We start from the raw sequence: 27,314 nt of genomic DNA, 5'->3' as shown, positions 1-27,314 counted from the left end.
TTTTGAGGAAAGAAAACGTATTTATTATTTTCACGGCTCTGCATTATAAACTTCTATGAAGCACTTGGGGGTTCAAAGTGCTCACCACACATCTAGATAAGTTCCTTTCAGGGTCTAGTTTCCAAAATGGGGTCACTTGTGGGGGGTTTCTACTGTTTAGGCACATCAGGGGCTCTGCAAACGCAACGTGACTCCCGCAGAGCATTCCATCAAAGTCTGCATTTCAAAACGTCACTACTTCAATTCCAAGCCCCGGCATGTGCCCAAACAGTAGTTTACCCCCACATATGGGGTATCACCGTACTCAGGAGAAACTGGACAACAACTTTTGGGGTCAAATTTCTCCTGTTACCCTTGGGAAAATAAAAAATTGCAGGCTAAAAGATCATTTTTGAGAAAATAATTTTTTTTTTTATTTTCATGGCTCTGCGTTATAAACTTCTGTGAAGCACTTGGGGGTTCAAAGTCCTCACCACACATCTAGATTAGTTCCTTTGGGGGTCTAGTTTCCAAAATGGTGTCATTTCTGGGGGATCTCCAATGTTTAAGCACACAGGGGCTCTCCAAACGTGACATGGTGTCCGCTAATGATTGGAGCTAATTTTCCATTTAAAAAGCCAAATGGCGTGCCATCCCTTCCGAGCCCTGCCGTGCGCCCAAACAGTGGTTTACCCCCACATATGGGGTATCAGCGTACTCAGGACAAACTGGACAACAATATTTGGGGTCCAATTTCTCCCATTATCCTTGGCAAAATAGGAAATTCCAGGCTAAAAAATCATTTTTGAGGAAAGAAAAATTATTTTTTATTTTCATGGCTCTGCGTTATAAACTTCTGTGAAGCACCTGGGGGTTTAAAGTGCTCAATATGCATCTAGATAAGTTCCTTGGGGGGTCTAGTTTCCAAAATGGGGTCACTTGTGGGGGAGCTCCAATGTTTAGGCACACAGGGGGCTCTCCAAACGCGACATGGTGTCCGCTAACAATTGGAGCTAATTTTCCATTCAAAAAGTCAAATGGCGCGCCTTCCCTTCCGAGCCCTGCCGTGTGCCCAAACAGTGGTTTACCCCCACATATGAGGTATCGGCGTACTCGGGAGAAATTGCCCAACAAATTTTATGATCCATTTTATCCTACTGCCCATGTGAAAATGAAAAAATTGAGGCGAAAATAATTTTTTTGTGAAAAAAAAGTACTTTTTCATTTTTACAGATCAATTTGTGAAGCACCTGAGGGTTTAAAGTGCTCACTAGGCATCTAAATAAGTTCCTTGGGGGGTCTAGTTTCCAAAATGGGGTCACTTGTGGGGGAGCGCCAATGTTTAGGCACACAGGAGCTATCCAAACGCGACATGGTGTCCGCTAACGATGGAAATAATTTTTCATTCAAAAAGTCAAATGGCGCTCCTTCCCTTCCGAGCCTTACCATGTGCCCAAACAGTGGTTTACCCCCACATGTGAGGTATTGGTGTACTCATGAGAAATTGCCCAACACATTTTAGGATCCATTTTATCCTGTTGCCCATGTGAAAATGAAAAAATTGAGGCTAAAAGAATTTTTTTGTGAAAAAAAAGTACTTTTTCATTTTTACGGATCAATTTGTGAAGCACCTGGGGGTTCAAAGTGCTCACTATGCATCTAGATAAGTTCCTTGGGGCGTCTAGTTTCCAAAATGGGGTCACTTGTGGGGGAGCTCCAATTTTTAGGCACACGGGGGCTCTCCAAACGTGACATGGTGTCCGCTAAAGAGTGGAGCCAATTTTTGATTCAAAAAGTCAAATGGCGCTCCTTCCCTTCCAAGCCCTGCCGTGCGCCCAAACAGTGGTTTACCCCCACATATGAGGTATCAGCGTACTCAGGACAAATTGGACAACAACTTTCGTGGTTCAGTTTCTCCTTTTACCATTGGGAAAATAAAAAAATTGTTGCTAAAAGATAATTTTTGTGACTAAAAAGTTAAATGTTCATTTTTTCCTTCCATGTTGCTTCTGCTGCTGTGAAGCACCTGAAGGGTTAATAAACTTCTTGAATGTGGTTTTGAGTACCTTGAGGGGTGCAGTTTTTAGAATGGTGTCACTTTTGGGTATTTTCAGCCATATAGACCCCTCAAACTGACTTCAAATGTGAGGTGGTCCCTAAAAAAAATGGTTTTGTAAATTTCGTTGTAAAAATGACAAATCGCTGGTCAAATTTTAACCCTTATAACTTCCTAACAAAAAAAAATTTTGTTTCCAAAATTGTGCTGATGTAAAGTAAACATGTGGGAAATGTTATTTATTAACTATTTTGTGTCACATATCTCTCTGGTTTAACAGAATAAAAATTCAAAATGTGAAAATTGCGAAATTTTCAAAATTTTCGCCAAATTTCCGTGTTTATCACAAATAAATGCAGAATTTATTGACCTAAATTTACCACTAACATGAAGCCCAATATGTCACGAAAAAACAATCTCAGAACCGCTAGGATCCGTTGAAGCGTTCCTGAGTTATTACCTCATAAAGGGACACTGGTCAGAATTGCAAAAAACGGCAAGGTCTTTAAGGTCAAAATAGGCTGGGTCTTGAAGGGGTTAAACAAAAAAAAAAAAAAAAAAAAAAAAAAGCTTTCCCTGTTAAACGTCATACTGATTATAACGTGTTTTTGCAAGGTGATAATTAAACCGTGCAGCAGTCAGTGGACCCATCAGAGCGCATATGCAGAAGAGGATAACTACCATCTTTTATCATCACACCCTCAATACAAATGCCAAGATTCCTCATAGGCGCACAAAAGGGGCAAATTTAAGTGGATACAACCTCCTTAAGATTTCAGTAATGCGTGTGCCTATGGGGTTTCACCCCATTTGACCCCCATATTAGTTGGGGTTATTTAGCCATGGACCCCAATACCATCAGTGCAACACGCACTGAATATCACTCATGAACATTAGTGAGCTCATTGGTGTACACACGCCTGGTGGTCGCTCCCCACTTTATAGCATCATACCCCTGATACACTTGCCATAAACGCTTAGTGCGTGCCCAATACGGACAACCAAACACTGTACATATAGGTAAGCACAGCCTCCGCTACATTAAAACGGCACGAACACATAAAGAAAATCCTCACGTTACAAGCCCTGATCATTGAAATTAAATAAACATGGACATTAGTATCACTGATATGGTATACAGTGTAGTAAGAATCCTCAGGAACCCATGTAAATCTCCACTACTTAGGGGTCAACCTTCATACAGTGGGGATACCAATTATCCAGCATATATTGAAACGGGGAAAGGACCGTCAATACAGTAGAGATAAATATGGGTACATAGAGGTAATGTTCATAATACAAACGGATCACGGCGAGCCAAATTGGATGTCCGTAAGCACTGGATACTGCTATTCTCAAATTACAAAGGGATTTTTTGAGGGTCAAATGTCTCCGAGAGTGGACAGACCGAGACTCCAACCAAGAAGTAACATCAGAGGAGATTGACTCCAGAGCCACATATTAGACTTCACTATCAAAGCCATGGGATTATAGACACCATAGTTACCACAGAACAGTTCAAAGGCGCATTTTTTTAGAGAACCTAGGTTTATTACCAAAACCAGCCACCAACTACCAATATGCAGGCCCCAATGTCCCCATATCTCATGGAGGATATAGAACACTCATATCATGGCAGGTGCAAATGTAGCTGGGGGTGGGAGGGTGTGGGGGGGGGGGGGGGTTGAATACTATGCTGTTCACGCAGACATTTGGTCAGTTACCTCATACCACCCTTAAGAAGATCATACTGTTCATGCAGAGATCAAGACCTGGTAAACAGGGAGGTAAGATTACAAGCTTATCATGAACCTGCTCAGGCCTTCTTTCAATCCTGTACATATACGCTTGAGCATAGTCTCAGACAAAAGGGCTTCAATTGCTTATTCAAACCCAAAACCTATGGAATACGGTTTCAAGATTGTTTATAAAACCCTGTGAACAATAGATCTTCATTAAGTCCAAATGGGGTTTGACTATTCAAATTGAAAATCCATTTAGACTCTCGTCTGAGCAGTTCGAGCGTGATGTCTCCACCTCTGATGTCTGGTTGAACAGATTCCAGGCCCACGATCTTAATTCCTCTGCTCTGTGAATTATGTGTCGACAGAAAGTGCGATGCCACAGAGGACAATGTTTTGCCCTTTTCCAAGTCCTTCTTTGCCGTTGTTATAGTTGAAAGATGTTGTTGTATTCTTCTTTTTAACTCCTGTGTTGTTTGGCCAACATATGTCTTTGGGCATGGGCAGATGAGGGCATAGACCAAATTACGTGATTTGCAGTTGAAATACGTTTTCACAGCCATCTGTAATGAGGGGGAAAGAGATGAGAAGAACATTTCATTACTGCCAATAAACGGGCATATACTACAATTGCCACAAGGAAATGTGCCAGTAAGCCTAATTCCTCTGTTCAGCCTAGTTACCTGGCGTTTAAAGTGGCTGTGACTCAAACAGTCTTTCAGATTTTTTGGTCTTCTCGCTATCAGGCTTGGCCGTTCAGATATGTGTGGTTTTAGTTTAGGTTCACTACAAAGGATCCCCCAGTACTTTGTAAGTATCCCACGAACCTCCTGCCACTGGTTGTTGAATGTGGTAATGACCCCTAATGGTCTTGGGGCAGTTTTTTGTCGGGGTTGCAATAGGCTTCCTCTATCAACCTCTTTTGCCGTGCTGTATGCATTCGCGATTACCTTTCTAGGATAGCCTCGATTTTTAAACCGTTGAGTCAAGTCCTGTGAATGCCTTCGGAAATCCTCCTGAGTACTGCAGTTACGCCTTATCCGATAAAACTGTCCCTTTGGGATGCCTTTCTTCAAGTGCTGTGGGTGAAAACTTGAAAAATGTAAAAGGCTATTAATAGCCGTAGGTTTGCGGTACAGCGTGGTTTGAACGTACCCATCCCCAGGATAGAGCTTAAGATCAAGAAATTCCACTTCCATCTGTGAAAAGTGTGACGTCAATCTTATGTTCCATGGGTTCTGATTGAGAGTATCGACGAACTGATGGCATTCTTCCAGGGTGCCTGTCCAGAGAAAAAGGATATCATCTATATAGCGATACCATTTGATGACATGTGATGAAAAAGCCTCCAGACAGTACACCCTGGTGACCTCCCACCACCCCAAGAACAGATTTGCGTACGAGGGCGCACACCGTGCGCCCATCGCGGTCCCTCTGATTTGTCTATAAAAAACCCGATCGAAGACAAAATAATTTTTGTCCAAAATAAAAGAAAGTAGATCGAGCAAGAAGGAGTCGTGTTGTCTGTCACCTGTAGTGTTCTGATCCAGAAAGAAGGCAACTGCTTGCGTCCCCAGGTCATGTCCAATGCAGGTGTACAGGGCTTCAACATCTAGTGTGACGAGCCATACACCAGGTGGAACTCTTAGAGTTTGCAGTTGCTGAATCAGGAAGGTTGAGTCCCTCACAAAGGAGTCTAGTGATGAAACCAAAGGCTGGAGAAAAAAATCCACATAAGTACAGGGGCGTTCTAAAAGGCCCCCCAACCCAGATACAATAGGTCTACCTGGGGGTGTTTCCACAGATTTGTGGACCTTTGGGATGAGGTAAAAAGTTGGTACCCTAGGATGGCGATTGGTCATAAATTCCCTCTCTCGCTTATTAATGATGTTTATGGTGAACGCTGAGTCCAGGAGCCGATCCAATTTGGACCTAAATACGTCAGTCGGGTCTGATGGTAGAACCTGGTAACATTCAGAATTTGATAATTGAAGTTTTACCTCATTTAGATATAACTCAGTAGGCCATATCACTAGGTTACCACCCTTGTCAGCCTCTCGGATGACGAAATCCCGGTTTGAGCCAAGTCTCACAATGGCTTTCTGTTCAGCCCTATTCAAATTTCTCCCCTTATTTGGGTCTAATTTTAGACTTTGTACTTCGTGACATACAGCATTAAAAAAACTCTGTAGAACCGGAAAAAGAGACAGAGAAGGTGTAGCTTGCGAGGGTAACCTACCAGGAAATTTCTTTTTTTTAGGGTGTCCAGATTCACCTTCTTCCAGTAGTTCAAGTAGATCTCTAAAGACTTCTCGCTCATCAGCAGGTAGGCCATCCACAATGGAGGGTTGGTGGTATAGTAATTTGAAAGCCAACTGTCTACAAAAAAGGTACACATCTTTGATTACGGTAAATTTGTCCAAACCATTGGTTGGACAAAAGGAGAGCCCTCTCTCCAATACTGAAGACTCTACATCTGAAAGATTATATGATGAAAGATTAATGATAGACAGCTTACCAGAGTCCGAGGGGCTAGTCCCTAGAAACGGGGGATTCAGCGTTTCCTGTTCTGTCTCGTCTCCCGTCTGTATTTGGGAGACCAGGCTCTGTAGTTCCTGTTGTGTCTCTTTCGGACCGTGTCTCCTCCTTCGGCCCCTCCTATTGTGCCTTCTGCCTCGCTTTGTTCCGACGATAAAAAATCGCTTGATGTAAGCTCATGTAAAGTTGCCACATCTCTTTCTGTTGGTGGATTCAAATTAACTCCCCTCTTGTTGCCCTTGTGCACCCATCTGTATGCTCGTCCGTTCTTAAAGTCCAGCTGGTCTCTTTTGAATTTCTGCCTCTTGCCCCCTATAATCTCCTTTTCAAATTTTTCAATAATATTCTTAAGTTGGCCTTGGAATGGCTCAACTAGAGTTTTCTTATCAAATGTTTCCAATTTACTTTCAATATTCTTGATTTTATCTTTAATTACAGACAGAATTTCTCGATCGTGTTCAATGAGCAAATCTATCAGAATATTCGAACATGTTAACAAACCCTTTTCCCATACTTTCTGGAAGCCCTCATCTGCTTCCCAGGCCGGAAAAATCTGCACTCTAAGTCCTCTGGGCACCAGACCCACTTTTTTATATTGTTCTAAGGTTTTGATGTTCCACCACGTTTTGGTGATGGATTTGTGCAATCCAATTAACTCACTAGACACCACCTGGAAATCCATGTCCATATTGCCACTATTACCTGACCCAACAGGGTCTTCTTCAAAGATATTGCATGTTTGACTGTTCCATGCTGCCTCTCTAGCTGCTAGATCCATGCCTACAAATAATAATATTTCAATAACACCCACTTAGAAATACACATACGTTAACCAATTGTGTCTTTCCTCCACTCATCACCTGTAGTAATGGCACCTGTTTAAACTTGTTATCAGTATAAAAAGACACCTGTGCACACCCTCAAACAGTCTGACTCCAAACTCTACTATGGTGAAGACAAAAGAGCTGTCAAAGGACACCAGAAACAAAATTGTAGCACTGCACCAGGCTGGGAAGACTGAATCTGCAATAGCCAACCAGCTTGGAGTGAAGAAATCAACAGTGGGAGCAATAATTAGAAAATGGAAGACATACAAGACCACTGATAATCTCCCTCGATCTGGGGCTCCACGCAAAATCCCACCCCGTGGGGTCAGAATGATCACAAGAACGGTGAGAAAAAATCCCAGAACCACGCGGGGGGACCTAGTGAATGAACTGCAGAGAGCTGGGACCAATGTAACAAGGCCTACCATAAGTAACACACTACGCCACCATGGACTCAGATCCTGCAGTGCCAGACGTGTCCCACTGCTTAAGCCAGTACATGTCCGGGCCCGTCTGAAGTTTGCTAGAGAGCATTTGGATGATCCAGAGGAGTTTTGGGAGAATGTCCTATGGTCTGATGAAACCAAACTGGAACTGTTTGGTAGAAACACAACTTGTCGTGTTTGGAGGAAAAAGAATACTGAGTTGCATCCATCAAACACCATACCTACTGTAAAGCATGGTGGTGGAAACATCATGCTTTGGGGCTGTTTCTCTGCAAAGGGGCCAGGACGACTGATCCGGGTACATGAAAGAATGAATGGGGCCATGTATCGTGAGATTTTGAGTGCAAACCTCCTTCCATCAGCAAGGGCATTGAAGATGAAACGTGGCTGGGTCTTTCAACATGACAATGATCCAAAGCACACCGCCAGGGCAACGAAGGAGTGGCTTCGTAAGAAGCATTTCAAGGTCCTGGAGTGGCCTAGCCAGTCTCCAGATCTCAACCCTATAGAAAACCTTTGGAGGGAGTTGAAAGTCCGTGTTGCCAAGCGAAAAGCCAAAAACATCACTGCTCTAGAGGAGATCTGCATGGAGGAATGGGCCAACATACCAACAACAGTGTGTGGCAACCTTGTGAAGACTTACAGAAAACGTTTGACCTCTGTCATTGCCAACAAAGGATATATTACAAAGTATTGAGATGAAATTTTGTTTCTGACCAAATACTTATTTTCCACCATAATATGCAAATAAATTGTTAAAAAAAACAGACAATGTGATTTTCTGGATTTTTTTTCTCAGTTTGTCTCCCATAGTTGAGGTCTACCTATGATGTAAATTACAGACACCTCTCATCTTTTTAAGTGGTGGAACTTGCACTATTGCTGACTGACTAAATACTTTTTTGCCTCACTGTATATACAGTCATGGCCAAAAGTGTTGGCACCCTTTAAATTGTTTGAAAAAATTAAGTATTTCTCTCAGAAAATTATTGCAATTACACGTTTTGTTATACATATGTTTATTCCTGTGTGTACATTGGAACAACACAATCAGAATAGAGAAAAAAGGGCAAGTTGGACAGAATTTCAAACAAAACCCCCCAAGTGGGCAGGACAAAATTGCTGGCACCTTTCCAAAACTGTTTAAAAAAACTTTGTTTCAAGCATGTGATGCTCGTTGAAACTCACCTGTGGCAAGTAACAGGTGTGGGCAATATGAAAATCACACCTGAAAGCAGATAAAAAGGGGAGAAGTTGACTCAGTCTTTGCATTGTATGTCTGTGTGTTCCACCCTAAGCATGGAGAACAGAAAAAGGAGAAGAGAACTGTTCTGGACTCAGGACATGAGAACCAAAAATTGTTGAAAAATATCAACAATCTCAAGGTTAGAAGTCAATCTTCAGAAATCTTAATGTTCTTTTGTCCATGGTGAGCAGCATAATAAAGAAAGATTACAACCCACGGCACTGTAGCTAATCTCCAAGATATGGCTGACAAAGAAAAATTGATGATAGATTGCAATGCAGGATAGTCTGGATGGTGGATAAACAGCCCCAATCAAGTTCCAAAGAAATCTAAGCTGTCCTGCAGGCTCAGGGTACATCTGTGTCAGCGTGATCTATCCATCAACGTTTTAATTAAATGAATCGCTATGGCAGGAGGCCAGGGAGGAGCCCACTGCTGACACAGAGACATGAAAAAGCTAGTCTGCAGTTTGCCAAAATCCTTCTGAGAAGGCATCTTGTGGACAGATGAGACCAATGAAGAGCTTTTTGGTAAAGCACATCATTCTACTGCATCCTGAAAATGGAGTGAGGCCTGCAAAGAAAAGAACATTGTACCTACAGTCAAGTATGGTGGAGGTTCAAACATGTTTTATTATTGTTTTGCTGCCTCTGGCACTGGGTGCCTTGACTGTTTACAAGGCATCATGAAATCTGAAAATTACCAACGGATTTTGGGTCTCAATGTAGTGCCCAGTGTTATAAAGCTGGGTTTCTGTCCTAGGTCATAAGTCTTCCAGCAGGACAATGACCTGAAACATACTTCAAGAAGCGAAAAAGCACCCTGAGAAGGATGGAAAGAAACTGCTGGAGCGTTCTGAAGCATCCAGCAATGAGTCCAGATCTAAATCCCATTGAACACCTGGGGAGAGATCTTAAAATTTATGTTGAGAGAAGGCACCGCTCAAATATGAGAGATCTGGGGCAGTTTGCAAAAAAAGAGTGCTCCAAAATTCCAGTTGAGATGAGTAAGAAGCTTGTTGATGGTTATAGGAAGCGATTGATTGCAGTAATTTGTCAAGGGTGCCAAAACTTTCGACCATGACTTTATGTATGTATGTATGTATGTATGTATGTATGTGTGTATATATATCTCTATATCTCTATGTGTGTGTATGTCCGGAATTGGCATCTGCACCGTCGCAGCTACAGCCACAAAATTTTGCACAGTCACACGTCTGGACCCCGAGAGCATCATAGGCTATGTTGTGAGGCGAAATTTTAACCCCGCGCGTTCCAATTCACCAAACAATTTTGCCCCTATCTACATAATGGGGAAAAAAGTGAAAGGAAAAGTGTTGGAGGCAAATTGACAGCTGCCAGATGTGAACAAGGGGGACTTAAAGAATGAGAGCGATGGCGCCAAAGAGTATATACCATACAGTTGCTAAGGTGGGGCCCCGACATGGGATACTCAGCACACACGGGGATATGAACACACACACAAAATGCGCCACACACTACCACGTGCTTGAACACATATTACCCTCAGCACACATTTCACCACACATACATCAACCTCGCCACATAAAAGTCGAAACACAAAAGTCGCCGCTCAAAACTCGCCACGCGCAAAACTCGCCACATGCAAAAACTAGGCTCACGCAAAACTCGCCACAAGTGCAAAACTCACCTCATGGAAAACTCGCCACACGCAAAACTTGCACACGCGGAAAAATTGCCACATGCACAAAAGTTGCAACACATGCAAAAGTTGCCTCACTCAAAACTTGCACATACTCAAAAGGCACCACACATAAAAAGTCGCTACATGCATGTCGCCACACGCAACTCAACACACACAACTTGACAAATGAAACTGTGTGTGTTTTAGGGCGAGTTTTGTTTGTCAAGTTGTGTGTTGAGTTTTGTGTGGCAACATGCGTGTAGCAACTTTTTGTGTGTCGAGTTGCATGTGACAGGTTAGTGTAGCAAGTTGTGTGCAGCAAGTTTTGCGCATGGCGAGTTTTGCGTGTGGAGAGTTTTATGTGTGGTGCCTTTTGAGTATGTGCAAGTTTTGTGTGAGGCAACTTTTGCATGTGTTGCAACTTTTGTGCATGTGGCAATTTTTGCGCGTGTGGCGAGTTTTCCATGAGGTGAGTTTTGCACTTGTGGCGAGTTTTGCGTGAGCCTAGTTTTTGCATGTGGCGAGTTTTGCGCGTGGCGAGTTTTGAGCGGCGACTTTTGTGTTTCGACTTTTATGTGGCGAGGTTGATGTATGTGTGGTGAAATGTGTGCTGAGGGTGGTATATGTGTTCAAGCACGTGGTAGTGTGTGGCGCATTTTGTGTGTGTGTTCATATCCCCGTGTGTGGTGAGTTTCCCATGTCGGGGCCCCACCTTAGCAACTGTACGGTATATACTCTTTGGTGCCATCGCTCTCATTCTTTAAGTCCCCCTTGTTCACATCTGGCAGCTGTCAATTTGCCTCCAACACTTTTCCTTTCACTTTTCCCCATTATGTAGATGCCAAGAGTGTGCAAAGCAGTCATCAAAGCAAAAGGTGGCTACTTTGAAGAACCTAGAATATAAGACATAATTTCAGATGTTTCACACTTTTTTGTTAAGTCTATAATTCCACATGTGTTAATTCATAGTTTTGATGCCTTCAGTGTGAATGTACAATTTTCATAGTCATGAAAATACAGAAAAATCTTTAAATGAGGTGTGTCCAAACTTTTGGTCTGTACTGTATATATAAAAAGCCAGCAATTTATGTACCGTGTACTGTAAAATCACTGCAGGAGCCGACAGCATGGAAGAGATGTATTACGTACAGTAAATACAAATAGTTTAGGTAGATATACAGGTGTCAGACAAATACAATTAGTACAGTGTGTATGCAGCTTACTGTACATGTATTTAATAAAAGATACATTTTCGGAAATAAATGATGTGGGCGGGCTCAATCGCAATTTGTGTAACCAGCAGAGGGAAAGCCGACGCCTGGGGGACTGTATTTATAGCCTGGGAAAGGGGAAATACCCATGGGGCTTCCCAGGCTATTAATATCAGCTCACAACTGTATACTTATCCTTTACTGGCTATTAAAATGGGGGACGCAAAAAAAATGACGTAGGGTCCCCCTATAATTAATAACCAGCAAGGGCTATGCAGGCAGCTGTGGGTTGATATTAATAGCCTATGATGGGGCCATGGATACTGCCCCCCCCCTCCCCCCCAGGCTAAAAACATCAGCTCACCCCAGAAAAGGCACATCTCTGAGATCCGCCGATTCTGGCACTTAGCCTCGCTCTTCCCACTTGACCTGTAGCGGTGCCAAGTGGAATGAGAGTTGGGGGGGGGGGGGGGGAGGGTTTGATGTCACCTTTGTATTGTCAGGTGACATCAAGCCCCGAGGTCAGTAATGGAGAGGCATTACTAACCCCACAGTCACATTGTGTGAAAAGACACCCAGAAAAAAGTCCTTTAATTGACACAGACTCCTTTTAATAATCTTAATTACACAATACTTACGACCATCTCCCCCATTCCCCTGATGCCCTCGTCATCTGCAAATGTAAATAAATAAAAGAAAAATAAACAAAACAATGAGATTCTTCACTTTTCCGCAGAGATGCTGCTAATCCAATTGTCCCACAACGGGTCTAGCTCTGCTACGTCTAGATGGCAGGGTGGATGGTTGCATGATGCATCCATACAGCCTGTCATTGAGTAGACACTGAGCACCGTGTGCTCAGTGTCTCTCTGTGAACTCCTTTTACTTAGCTGATGGCTCCGAGCATGAGAAAGTTCTCCTGCTGGGGGTGCCATCAGACAGGTCCTGGGAGTTCACAGCCAATGAACTCACCTTACCTTTCTGATGTCAATGCGAGCGCCATGGGAAAATGGGGTTATCCTAGTAGTGGACAACCCCTTTTAAAGCGGACCGGTCTACAGGTCAAAAGTGATCATATTTTGCTTTTTTAAGACAATCAGAGGAAAAGTATAATAGAAACACGTCACCACTTCTGTATTATCACCTACTGCTGGTTTTGGCTTACAAATACTGAGGTAAAATACCAAATACTGAACGTGTGAACGTGGCCTATGGGTGAGAAAACCTCCTCAATAAACAAAACTGTCCGAGCTCATGTCCCACTCCCAAGGTCTAAATTTGCTGGAAAACCTTTGACTTTAATTTCTGACCAACTTTCTGTTCTTTATAAAATACACTGAATTCAGTTATTATAGACTAGATGGTGGCCCGATTCTAATGCATCGGGTATTCTAGAATATGTATATAGCACAGGCCACGTAGTATATAGGAGCCATGTAGTATGTAGCAGACAAATACTACGTGGCTATATACTATGTGGCTGCTATATACATACATATTGTAGAATACCCGATGCGTTAATACAGGCCACGCAATATATAAGTGGCCACGCAGTATATAACACAACCACGTACTATATAACACAGCACATGCAGTATATAGCAGCCACGAAGAATAGAACACAGGCGACGTAGTATATAACACAGGCCATGCAGTATATAACACTGGCCACATAATATATAGCACAGCCCACGCAGTATATAGCGGCCACGTAGTATATAACACTTCCAAAGACATACTGATAGGGAATTTAGATTGTGAGCCCCATCGGGGACAGCGATGATAATGTGTGCAAAATGTAAAGCGCTGCGGAATATGTTAGCGCTATATAAAAATAAAGATTATTTTATTATTATAACACTGCCCATGCAGTATATAGCAGCCACGTAGTATATAACAGTGGCCACGTAATATATAGCACAGCCCACGCAGTATATAGCACAGCCCACGGAGTATATAACACAGCACATATAGTATATAACACTGCCTATGTAGTATATAGCAGCCACGTGGTGTCTAACACAGCCCACGTAGTATACAGCAGTGTGGGCACCATATCCCTGTTAAAAAAATAATAATTCAAATAAAAAATAGTTATATACTCACCCCTGGGATCCACCGAAGCTCCGGCGATACGTGCGCGGCTGCCGCCATCTTCCATTCCCAGGGTGCATTGCGAAATTACCCAGATGACTTAGGGGGTCTCGCGAGACCGTTAAGTCTTCTGGGTAATTCTGCAATGCATCGCTGGGAACAGATGATGGCGGCAGGCGCATGCGGCTCGGCGGACTACGTAGGGTGAGAATTGCAGTTTTTTTTTTTATTTTTAACATTACATTTTTTTTACTATTGATGCCTCATAGGCAGCATCAATAGTAAAAATTTGGGGACAGACAGGGTTAATAGCAGCGGTTACGGAGTGAGTTACCCGCGGCAGAACGTGGTCCGTTACCGCCGGCATTAACTCTGTGTGAGCGGTGACTGGAGGGGAGTATGCGGGCGCCGGGCACTGACTGCGGGGAGTAAGGAGCGGCCATTTTCTTCCGGACTGTGCCCGTCGCTGATTGGTCGTGGCAAAACAGCCACGACCAATCAGCGACTTGGATTTCCATGACAGATAGAGGTTGCAACCAATGAATATCCGTGACAGAAAGACAGACAGAAGGACAGACAGAAAGACGGAAGTGACCCTTAGACAATTATATAGTAGATGGGTTACTGTGTAACACATGAAAGGCTCGTACACACCTGACTCCTGTTCTTTATATAGTCCCGCATAGTAGCGATGTCTTTTAGATTTATTTATTTTTTTAACATTTATATTTCTACTGATTATTTTTTTTGTCCTTTTTCAGGATTGTCATGGTGAGTTTTACAGTAAAAACAGCAGCTGCTATAATTTATTGGGTTCTATCTGGCCACCATGTTGTCTCCCACCCATAAACAAGAACAAAAGGGGGCGCACTCGTATATCCAATCGGGTGGTGCTCAGAGGAAAAAAATTCCAATGCAAGATATATATATAACCTCTGGCACTCAAAAAAAAATCACAATTTCTTTGCTTTTAATTAGTGGATTTATTCACTACAGGTCATATTATAACAGACAATCTCCAACGTTTCGGCATTTCATGCTTTTATCAAGGAAGTCTAAGATAAATAATGAACAATCATGTGTCAATAATAATAATATAACGTACAACATAATGTATACAATCCATACAAATCGTATATCCTGTGATGCCATATGGTAGTGAAGATCCCTAGAGAAGAAAAAATCACCGAAAAAAGTGAACCAGTACACCTCTAATCAGGATTATAAGAAATTTATACAAGTATACCACATACTATAAGAACCCAGTGGAGGCCTCAAGAACTCAGGACACAATGGAAAAAGAAAAAAAAGTCAGATGAGGAATAACCCTTAAGCGCCCAGATAAAGTATAATGATCCAACCCATAAAAAATACCTTGGTCCAGGCTATATACTAAAGAACAATTGCGGAATCAGCCAATCTGCTGTTAAAGTAAACATAGTGAGCAGTCCAGTAATAAATTGACCATACCTATAGGGCAATCCCCAGAGCATAAATACCTTAATCCTTATGGAGCCACGTGAGACCGGTGCGCGCGCTGGCCTGGGTACTTTAATATATGCTGCTGCCTTCAGTGTCCAATATCGTTATCTTAGGTTTGGGGGTTTATGCTGGGACTTATGATCTCCCTTTGTCTCATAGCGCTGTGCTGCGCAAGCGCTTTGTCTCATCAGCTGTTATACAGCTGATGCGATGCTGTCGCTTGTTCTTTGCTTGTATTTTACACTGCGCATGCGCGTACTTTCGCTTTGGATCCTCTCCATGTACAGCGCTATGCTGGGAGCGGAGGTGACCTAGTTGATCACACAGCACTTAAACCCACTTTACGGCACTGTTTATCACTGCAGGCCAGCGCGCACACCGGTCTCACGTGGCTCCATAAGGATTAAGGTATTTATGCTCTGGGGATTGCCCTATAGGTATGGTCAATTTATTACTGGACTGCTCACTATGTTTACTTTAACAGCAGATTGGCTGATTCCGCAATTGTTCTTTAGTATATAGCCTGGACCAAGGTATTTTTTATGGGTTGGATCATTATACTTTATCTGGGCGCTTAAGGGTTATTCCTCATCTGACTTTTTTTTCTTTTTCCATTGTGTCCTGAGTTCTTGAGGCCTCCACTGGGTTCTTATAGTATGTGGTATACTTGTATAAATTTCTTATAATCCTGATTAGAGGTGTACTGGTTCACTTTTTTCGGTGATTTTTTCTTCATAGGGATCTTCACTACCATATGGCATCACAGGATATATGATTTGTATGGATTGTATACATTATGTTGTACGTTATATTATTATTATTATTGACACATGATTGTTCATTATTTATCTTAGACTTCCTTGATAATGCATGAAATGCCGAAACATTGGAGATTGTCTGTTATGATATGACCGGTAGTGAATAAATCCACTAATTAAAAGCAAAGAAATTGTGATTTATTTTTTGAGTGCCAGAGGTTATATATATGTCTCCCACCCAGACCCCCGAATAGAGATTCTGCACTACATGGCCACATTCAACAGGGTTATCACCTATTGGCGGGGACCTGACTGTTAGGCTATGTTCACACTTTGCGTTTTTGCTGCATTTTTTTCTGTAGGCAAAACCTGCTCAATTGGCAGTAAAGAAGTAGCTTACAAAAAGCTTTTTTGTTGTCTCTTGTGCTTGCTGAAAAAGTTTAGACACCCCCCCCCCCCTAAAAATCATGATGCAACTTTTAAGGGTTTTGTACCGAAAACATACATGTGTGTATTGCTGCATTTTTGCACTTTACTGATTGCTTTCTATGGGTGATGAAACACTGAAAGAAGCGACATGCTGCAGTTTAAAAAAAAAAAAAAAATCAGTTTTCCAAATCATTCAGGAAAAAAAACCATTTATGTGCATGAGATTTCTGAAATCCCTTTCCTGGTACTGTAAAAGACAGCTTAAAATTTGCACTAAAAAACGCAGTAAAAACACAACGTGGGCACATAGCCTTAGGGCGCACAGATTGGCCAATCAGAACTTTCATCCTCTTTACGATGGCGCATCAGTGCTCGCGCTCACCCATTGCTCCGTTCATTCTCTATTGGGCTGACGAGCTCTGCAGTTGTTTTCTTCCGGCAGCCCTATTGGGTAGGAATGGAGACGCGCTCCGGTGTCCCTCATCCTGCTATCGGCCTAAACCGTTTTATATATGAATCCATGCACAAAAATTGTGGCCTGCTCAATTTCTATATACAAGGTGTTTGTCCACAAATAGGTAAAAAGCAATAGAATTATGTATACTTACCTGCTCTAACTCGCACCCAGTGTTTCAGGAAGCCTTGTTCAATCTCTGCTGGGGCCCATGATTGGCTGCAGTAGTCGGGTGACTGCTGAAATGGCGCGTTATCAGCGGCACATCCAATCACACACAATAATTGATATTTTTTTGCATTTCTTTGCTTGATCTATAATGTTAGTAGGACAGGAGCCTGTGAGCATGTGCAGTAGGAAGCTCTGCTGCTGTGACCTGGCGATACCCTATACCACCACGAGCTTCGTACTGCACATGCTCACAGGCACCCGTCCTACTAACATTGTCAGAGTAACAAGACCCTGGCCATTTTATTACCTCCTTAGACACATTTACTAATGAAATATATTTAGTAATTTACTTTTAATGTCGTTTTTTGTAACGTGTCTTGTCACCATATATTGAATGTGAGGAGAGGGGCAGTTTTTCCAGGCTAGCTGAATATTACGGAGGGGGAAGGGCATTTGCTTTCTTGTTACACCTGTCTAAGGTTCACATTGCGTTCAGTGTCTCCATTAAACGGACTACGTCACACCGCGGCATAACGTAGTCCGTTAACGGCGCCATTGAATGCAATGTCGGACGCATCGCTAGCGCACGCCCACAGTGGGCGTGCGCTAGCGATGCGTCCGACATTGAGTAACGGACCTGAGACGCGGGCTGCAGCGTTTCCGGGTCCGTCACTGCTAGCGCAGATAGAGCTATCAGATGCTCCATCTGCGCTAGCGCTGTGCAAAGTCGGCACTTGCGTCAGCACAGCCCGTTTAACGTATGCGTTGAATGGACTGCACTAACGCAGTGTGAACCTTTACCCACACACAGAAGGCCTGTAAAACAAGTTCCAACAGTAAGGCACATTGCCGGGAATCCATGACAACAGCAGATTTCCCATCCCATAGCCCACCCCTCTTTATGAGTTAATTTGTCTTGTTTGACATCCATTTTGTTTTCCTGGTCGCACAGACGTGGCTGGGGGCGGCCTGGCAGTGTAACTGTCTGCACACAGCTCTACCCCCACACCTTTGTTTGCCCATCTACAGTATTAAGCCTTATGGCAGCCGCAGACGCCTGATGCAGCATGTGTGTAGTGTGTGCGTCATGTCAGCGTCACCGCTCCGAGTGGCCTCCGGAGACGCTGCACAAGCCTCTCCCTCTCCCGCTCACTGGTTAATTAGCCATAATTGATCACACGTATAGAAAAAGCTGCTAGTGTCACTCATGTGGCTACGGACGTTCTGAGGATTGCAAACGTATGACATGCAGCTTTCCAAAAAATATTGTAAAACCATAATAAAGGATAATGGCTATAAGGGATACAGCCCATAATTCTGATATAAAGACCTCAGCTGCATTCACTGTAAACTGTATACAGTCAAAATAATCTGTATACGCTCGGATGCCTTAAAGTTTCTTTTTTATAAGCCGGTTAAAAAAAAAAAGTGTAACCTTAAGGACCACTCCTATGTTTTTTATTTTACCGCTGGAATGGTTCCGTACGTCCTCTACACCTAGAACTAGTTACCAGTCTTCTGCGGGTTGTGACCTGCCGGGTCGCTGCAGTGTTTGCTGGTAGATCACTACTCGATGTAGGTCTACGAGAGCCAGAACGAGGCTCCCATAGACTTACACTGAGAGCTTGTGACCGTTACCTCTGACTAGCGGTCACCAAATGGCGGATTGAGACAGTCGTGGGACTTGGAACAGCTGACGACGGCAGCAGGCGAATAATACTTGAGGCTGGGGACTTGGGTTAATAAAGTCATAAATGGTCATTTTTTTTTTCTTCAGTTTTATTCCCGCTGCTCTTCTGGGTATTCCTCCTCTCTTTTTTTTTTTTTTTTGATCTGGTATATGTATAATAATGCAGAGCAGCTTAGTGATGCCCCCCAAAAATCCTGTGAGCACCGTCTCTTTAGTAAAAAGAAAAAAATAAATATTTGGACCTGCATATCAGATGTTAAAAAAAGAAAACAAAAAATCGAATACTTGGGGGCAGTGGGAATAAAGGAAGAGCTGAAACTGCCCACATTTGACTTTGTGACAAGATCTCTTTAATATAGAAAACTGAAGTTAAAGGGGTGGTCCGGAACACATATTAATTGTCATACTAAATCCCTATCTCGTCGGTTCATATCAGCAGTAACGTTCCGGCGTGCAGAGAGCAGCCACGCCCCGCAACAAAAATAAGGAAAGCAGTTAGATAGTGTCGTTAGGGAATTGTTAATGAAAGTATATTAGAAAACAGTTTAGATTATGGCATTAAATAGATGGGGATTTAGGATGAAAATGAATTTGTATTTCAGACCGTCTCTTTAATCTAGACCCCGCCTGGAACAGCGAATCCTGAAAACAAAAGCACCAAGGTCATGTCCGAAATGAATAAGTAAATAAATATGTCCTGGCTGGCAGCTCTGATGTGTGTGGCCGGCCTCTGAAATCTCTGATATGGCTGGCCATGACAGCTGCATACCTGTCCTTTCACGCACAACCTGTAGAACAGCACGGTCATGCCCAACAACGTGTTAACGCTGCTTTATCGTACATGCTAATCGAATACATACCAATGTTCCAGCACTATAATGTGCCATTCCCTCTGTCAGGGGGTGGTTTCTCTTAATCATCATTCAGTCAGCACTATTAGTTCTGGAACTTCCTTTTCAGTGGCATGTTTGCCCACCTGTATTATGCCTTTTATGCAGTTTGATAGGCAGAGTAGAAGGAGCAGAGAGACACGGACCGGATCCCACTCGCTGTATTCTAGGACAGCGTTTCTTCTGCTAGAAATGGATTACACATGACAAGCGGCAGTGGACAAGTTAGATGTCTACTGGAGTATTTTGTGGTGTTTTATTGAGGAGTAAATCATGTTTTTTTTTTAAATTCAGTGGCCTGCACATTGCTGATTTAGTGTAATATTAATCAAGCGAGATAGAGATGAGCACAATGCATAATATCCACAATACTGTACCAGATAAAAAGATGAGATTTTAAAATGCTTGACCTATCAGTACTGGAATATTTCAGCTGACCTGCATTTCATATTTAAAAAATTCGTAGAATGTTAATTATTTGTGAGGGATTTTTGCAGACTTTACCATTTCCAATGTATATGGTGAATTCAATCATGAAAATGAGTGACGTGGAAATACTTCAGAAGTGCATTTCCCCTTAAGGCCACATGCACACGTTCAGTATTTGGTCAGTATTTTACCTCAGTATTTGTAAGCCAAAACCAGGAGTGGGTGACGTGTTTCTATTATACTTTTCCTCTGACTGTTCCACTCCTGGTTTTTGCTGACAAATACTGAGGTAAAATACTGACCAAATACTGAGCGTGTGAACGTGGCCTAAGGCTCCTGTTTTTTTTAATCATTTTAAAACACCGTTCCAGTGACTACAATGTCATTATTTTATAAGTGTTTTTCCTTTTGAACCTTTGGCTTTTATCCTGTCACATTTGAAGGCCTGTTAAAGGGTTGATGGTGGCTTGTAGGATTGCTGCTTCCAACAGGAGGCACTATAGAGTTCAAGCCCGCTTCCTCTCTGAAGAGGCAGTTTGTTTATTATCTTTTTGCACATACATTTATCTTTTCTTGGGGTTTTTGAAATCCTGTAGAGAAGCTTATGGGAACCCAAAAAAAGACAGCTGTATTTAACCCTTAGATGACATCCGTGAAGAGGTCACCAGCAGTCGGCTACTAATCTTACTCCGAGTCCATACATGCTTAGCACCTCCTTCTCCTCCATACACTGCAGGTGCCGGCTGACTGCATTTTTATATTGGAGGACATGAATACAATATATACATATTTTATGTTATAGTATTAGTGAAACTGTGTACAGTATATTGCAGAATGTGGGCTCCACAATGTGTTTTTTTTTGTTTATATACAGACTATTACCGTATATACAGTACTAGATTGTGGCCCGATTCTAACGCATCGGGTATTCTAGAATATGTATATAGCAGCCACATAGTATATAGCACAGGCCACGTAGTATATAGCAGACATACTACATGACCTGTGCTATATACTTTATGACTGCTATATACATACATACATATTGTAGAATACCCGATGCATTAATATTGCGTGGCCACACAGTATATAACACAGCCCACGCAGTATATAACACTGGCCACGTAATATATAACACAGCACTCGCAGTATATAACATTGGCCAGGTAGTATATAGCAGCCACGCGGTATATTACACAGCCCACGTTGTATATAACACTGGCCACGTAATATATAACACAGCCCACACAGTATATAACACTGGCCACGTAATATATAGCACAGCCCACGCAGTACATAACACAGCCCACATAACATCTAACACTGGCCAGGTAGCATATAGCAGCCACGCGGTATATTACACAGCCCACGTAGTATATAGCAGTGTGTACATATGCACGTGGCTGATCGCCGTTATATTTTGTGCGGTGCCTGCCTACTTCTGTTGCTTATATAGATACATATGCACGTGGCTGATCGCCGTTATATTTTGTGCGGTGCCTGCCTACTTCTGTTGCTTATATAGATCCATATGCACGTGGCTGATCGCCGTTATATTTTGTGCGGTGCCTGCCTACTTCTGTTGCTTATATAGATCCATATGCACGTGGCTGATCGCCGTTATATTTTGTGCGGTGCCTGCCTACTTCTGTTGCTTATATATATAGCAGTGTGGGCACATATCCCTGTTTAAAAAAAAAAAATAAAAAAAAATAAAAAATAGTTATATACTCACCTGCCGGGATCCAAACCAGCGAAGCTCTGGCGCAGGCGATGCGCGCGCGGCTGGCGCCATGTTCCGTTCCCAGCATGCATTGCAAAATTACCCAGATGACTTAGTGGTTTCGCGAGACCGCTAAGTCTTCTGGGTTATTTCACAATGCATCTCTGGGAACGGAACCTGGCGGAGGCCGCGCGCGGCTCAGCGGACTATGTAGGGGGAGTATAGCAGGTTTTTTTATTACTTTTAACATTACATCTTTTTTACTCTTGATGCTGCATAGGCAGCAGCAATAGTAAAAAGTTGGGGACACACAGGGTTAATAGCAGAGGTAGCGGAGTGCGTTACCCGCGGCATAACGCGGTCCGTTACCGCTGGCATTAACCCTCAGTGAGCGGTGACTGGAGGAGAGTATGCGGGCCCCGGGCACTGACTGCAGGGGAGTAGGGAGGGACTAATCGGACTGTGCCCGTCGCTGATTGGTCGCTGCAGCCATGACAGGCAGCTGGCGAGACCAGTCAGCGATGCGGGATTTCCGTTACGGAAGTTGCAGACAGACAGACATACCCCTTAGACAATTATATATATCTAGATGGTGGCCCGATTCTAACGCATCGGGTATTCTAGAATATGTATGTATATAGCAGCCACATAGTATATAGCACAGGCCACGTAGTATATAGGAGTACTACGTGGCCTGTGGTATATAACATGTGGCTGCTATATACATACATACGTATTGTAGAATACCCGATGTGTTAATATAGCCCACGTAGTATATAGCAGCCACGCAGTATATAGCAGGCACGCAGTATATAACACAGCCCACGTAGTATGTACCACTGGCCATGTAATATATAACACAGCCCACGTAATATGTAGCACAGCCCACATAGTATCGAACAGTGGCCACGTAGTATATAGCACGCAGTATAGAACACAGCCACGTAGTATATAACACTGCCCACATAGTATATAGCAGCCATGTAGTATATAACGCAGCCCACGTGGTATAGAACACAGCCCACATAGTATCTAACACTGGCCAGGTAGTATATAGCAGCCACGCGGTATCTAAGGCTACGTTCACATTTGCGTTGTGCGATGTTGCGTCGGAGACGCAACGCACAACGCAAACAAAAATGCACCAAAACGCACGCTAAAACGCATAGTTTTGCGGCGCATGCGTCCTTTTTTGCCGAATTTTGGACGCCAAAAAAATGCAACTTGCTGCGTCTTCTGCGCCCTAACGCTTGCGGCAAAAAAAACGCATGCGTCACAAAACGCAGCACATCGCCTGTCCATGCGCCCCCCATGATAAATATAGGGGCGCATGACGCATGCGTCGCCGCGGTTGCGCCCGACGCAACGCAAATGTGAACGTAGCCTAACACAGCCCACGTAGTATTTAGCAGTGTGGGCACCATATCCCTGTTAAAAAAAAAAATAATTAAATAAAAAATAGTTATACTCACCCGCCAGGATCCAGCGAACCTCTGGCAATGCGCGCGCGGCTGCCGCCATCTTTCGTGCCGAGGATGCATTGCGAAATTACCCAGATCACTTAGCGGTCTCGCGAGATCGCTAAGTCTTCCGGGTAATTTCGCAATGCATCTCTGGGAACGGAAGCTGGTGGCAGGCGCGAGCGCATCGTCGGACTACGGAAGGTGAGAATAGCAGGGTTATTGTTTTTTTTATTATTTTTAACATTAGATCTTTTTACTATTGATGCTGCATAGGCAGCATCAATAGTAAAAACTTGGTCACACAGGGTTAATAGCGGCGGTAACGGAGTGAGTTACCCGTGGCATAACGCGGTCCGTTACCGCTGGCATTAACCCTGTGCGAGCGGTGACTGGAGGGGAGTATGGAGCGGGCACTGACTGCGGGGAGTATGGAGCGGGCGCCGGGCACTGACTGCAGGGGAGTAGGGAGGGACTAATTGGACTGTGGCCGTCGCTGATTGGTTGCGGCAGCCATGACAGGCAGCTGGCAAGACCAATCAGCGACTTGGATTCCATGACAGAGGCTGCGACCAATGAATATCCGTGACAGACAGACAGAAGGACAGACAGAAAGACGGAAGTGACCCTTAGACAATTATATAGTAGATACCGTATATTATTCTGAAGCAGCAGTGTATAATGTCAGTGTACAGGTCCTTCTCATAAAATTAGCATATAGTGTTAAATTTCATTATTTACCATAATGTAATGATTACAATTAAACTTTCATATATTATAGATTCGTTATCCACCAACTGAAATTTGTCAGGTCTTTTATTGTATTAATACTGATGATTTTGGCATACAACTCCTGATAACCCAAAAAACCTGTCTCAATAAATTAGCATATTTCACCCATCCAATCAAATAAAAGTGTTTTTTAATAACAAACAAAAAAACCAACAAATAATAATGTTCAGTTATGCACTCAATACTTGGTCGGGAATCCTTTGGCAGAAATGACTGCTTCAATGCGGCGTGGCATGGAGGCAATCAGCCTGTGACACTGCTGAGATGTTATGGAGGCCCAGGATGCTTCAATAGCGGCCTTAAGCTCATCCAGAGTGTTGGGTCTTGCGTCTCTCAACTTTCTCTTCACAATATCCCACAGATTCTCTATGGGGTTCAGGTCAGGAGAGTTGGCAGGCCAATTGAGCACAGTAGTACCATGGTCAGTAAACCATTTACCATTGGTTTTGGCACTGTGAGCAGGTGCCAGGTCGTGCTGAAAAATGAAATCTTCATCTCCATAAAGCATTTCAGCCGATGGAAGCATGAAGTGCTCCAAAATCTCCTGATAGCTAGCTGCATTGACCCTGCCCTTGATGAAACACAGTGGACCAACACCAGCAGCTGACATGGCACCCCACACCATCACTGACTGTGGGTACTTGACACTGGACTTCAGGCATTTTGGCATTTCCTTCTCCCCAGTCTTCCTCCAGACTCTGGCACCTTGATTTCCGAATGACATGCAAAATTTGCTTTCATCAGAAAAAAGTACTTGGGACCACTTAGCAACAGTCCAGTGCTGCTTCTCTGTAGCTCAAAAGTGGCTTTACCTGGGGAATGCGGCACCTGTAGCCCATTTCCTGCACACGCCTGTGCACGGTGGCTCTGGATGTTTCCACACCAGACTCAGTCCACTGCTTCCTCAGGTTCCCCAAGGTCTGGAATCGGTCCTTCTCCACAATCTTCCTCAGGGTCCGGTCTCCTCTTCTCGTTGTACAGCGTTTTCTGCCACATTGTTTCCTTCCAACAGACTTACCATTGAGGTGCCTTGATACAGCACTCTGGGAACAGCCTATTTGTTGAGAAATTTCTTTCTGGGTCTTACCCTCTTGCTTGAGGGTGTCAATGATGGCCTTCTTGACATCTGTCAGGTCGCTAGTCTTACCCATGATGGGGGTTTTGAGTAATGAACCAGGCAGGGAGTTTATAAAAGCCTCAGGTATCTTTTGCATGTGTTTAGAGTTAATTAGTTGATTCAGAAGATTAGGGTAATAGGTCGTTTAGAGAACCTTTTCTTGATATGCTAATTTATTGAGACAGGTTTTTTGGGTTATCAGGAGTTGTATGCCAAAATCATCAGTATTAAAACAATAAAAGACGTGACAAATTTCAGTTGGTGGATAATGAATCTATAATATGTGAAAGTTTAATTGTAATCATTACATTATGGTAAATAATGAAATTTAACACTATATGCTAATTTTTTGAGAAGGACCTGTATATATAGTACACAACTTAAAGGATACATCCATATAATGTAAAATATTTCCATACAGCTGGCGGCTATTTACAATCATTCAGAGTCCATTTATATCGATGGCCTACCCTTAGAATACGTTCTCAATATCAGATTGGTAGGGGTGCACCCCTCCGGTCACCTGTTTTCGGTGCTGGCTGCGGCCAGAAGTGCTTGGATGCAGAGCAGTATAACTTCGTCAGTGCAAATGTGTCCGCGGTCCAGGACTGTAATCCGCCGCCATTCACATGCATAGGTGAGGATGTGCAGCACGCCGCTGTGACCAGTATTCAGTTGATGCAGCTGTGCTGTTCCAAGCTGCGACTGATTACGTCCAGCCAGCACTGGGAGAGCTGATCGTCCAGATGTTGAACCGCCACCGAACTGGTGTTGATGATCTATTCTATGGATAGGTCGTCCATGTTAACGTACTGGAAAACCCCTTTAATGCTGACAAAATGCGTGCAGGATTGTTCCCATCTTCATAGATGAGTGTTGTGGGATAGTGGCACTTTTGCCATTGACCATAGTTACTAAAAACATAGGCGTTCTTGATGTATAATCACTTTCTTTGTTTATTTACAGCTAATTGCCTAGGTGGCTAGCTATATACAGTGCAGAGAGGCCGGCCAGGATTGGGATATAACGGCGCACTCCGCGATCCCAGCCAACTCAATAGAAAAGATCCTGTAAGCACTTCACATGCTCGTCCACTGCTGCTAAACTACAGTGGTGGTTGGTCACCTAGGCAATGAGCCATATACAAGAGAATAGTGTTAATATGTCAAGAACCCAAACAATTTTAATAAACAAGCCCTTTTGCAATTTACAGTTTATGCAAGCACTATCCAACAATATCGATGTATAAAAATTTGCATAACCCTTTAAAGGGATTGTCTCATCGTCATATATGGGTAAAATTGCAAACTGCTTGTAAAAACTAGCAACTTTTGCAGTTTACCTCTTTAAAAAATTAATTAAAATCCTCGTTCTCAAGTATGGGGGGATTTTTAACTCTATTGTGTCCTCTATCAGAGGTGGTCGGTTTCCTAGGTAAAGATCACTTGTTGGCAAGCTCTTTGCCATAGCACTTATAAGCTGTTCTTTGAAGCTGGCCAGATTGAGCGCCCCTGCACTCCTCTGGGCAGGACACACCGTTAAGGCCCGAGGCTGCAGCTGGTCTGGACAATCACCATATAGAGGTTAAAGGGATTATCTGGCTCTTTTATAGGCTATCCGCATTAGATTGGTGGGTCTCTGACTGTTGGCACTGCTGGTTTGCTGTTTTAGTGGTTGCAATGCTCCAGTTAGTGCCCCTTCCCCATCACTGTCTTTGGGGCACCGTTCTGTACTTTTAGTAGTGCCTGTGCTTGGTTGGATCTGAGCTGTAATTCCAGGCACAGCCACTAGTAGAAGTACAGAGCTATGTACACAATGAAGGGGCCTCTCTTCAAGCAATCATCAGTGGGAGTGCGAAACTTGGACCACTATTGATCTAATCTTGATGGCCTTTTGCTAAGGCTAGGCCATCAATTTTAAAGTCTATAAAGGCACGGATGATTGACCTCCTGGAGACCAAAACATCCAACACCGCGGAGACACCATCACGTGTTTCTCAACGCAGTGATCCAGAACACTGCCCCGAAATATGCAAATGCAAGTAGAGGAGCTGCGGAGACACCATCACGTGTTTCTCAACGCAGGCAGTGAATAGCCAGGCCTTTCCCCGGGAAG

The 27,314-nt window shown here is 43.3% G+C and overlaps 2 protein-coding genes across 2 annotated transcripts in view; one reads left to right on the top strand and one right to left on the bottom strand.

Moving 5' to 3' along the window:
* Positions 1 to 27,314, top strand: part of HID1 (HID1 domain containing) — a 73,013-nt gene that overhangs the window by 7,387 nt on the left and 38,312 nt on the right. The window lies entirely within an intron of this gene.
* Positions 3,951 to 6,112, bottom strand: LOC138667886 (uncharacterized). The gene is made up of 3 exons (XM_069755967.1): positions 6,017 to 6,112; positions 5,309 to 5,963; positions 3,951 to 5,059 (listed from the first exon to the last, which is right to left on the bottom strand). Exons 1-3 carry the CDS (start codon positions 6,110 to 6,112, stop codon positions 3,951 to 3,953), a joined length of 1,860 nt encoding a protein of 619 aa, XP_069612068.1.

This window comes from Ranitomeya imitator, chromosome 2, assembly GCF_032444005.1.
Source record: "Ranitomeya imitator isolate aRanImi1 chromosome 2, aRanImi1.pri, whole genome shotgun sequence".
Taxonomy (NCBI): domain Eukaryota; kingdom Metazoa; phylum Chordata; class Amphibia; order Anura; family Dendrobatidae; genus Ranitomeya; species Ranitomeya imitator.
The sequence above is the reverse complement of the archived record's forward strand: the minus strand, read 5'-3'. Positions and strand labels throughout refer to the sequence as shown.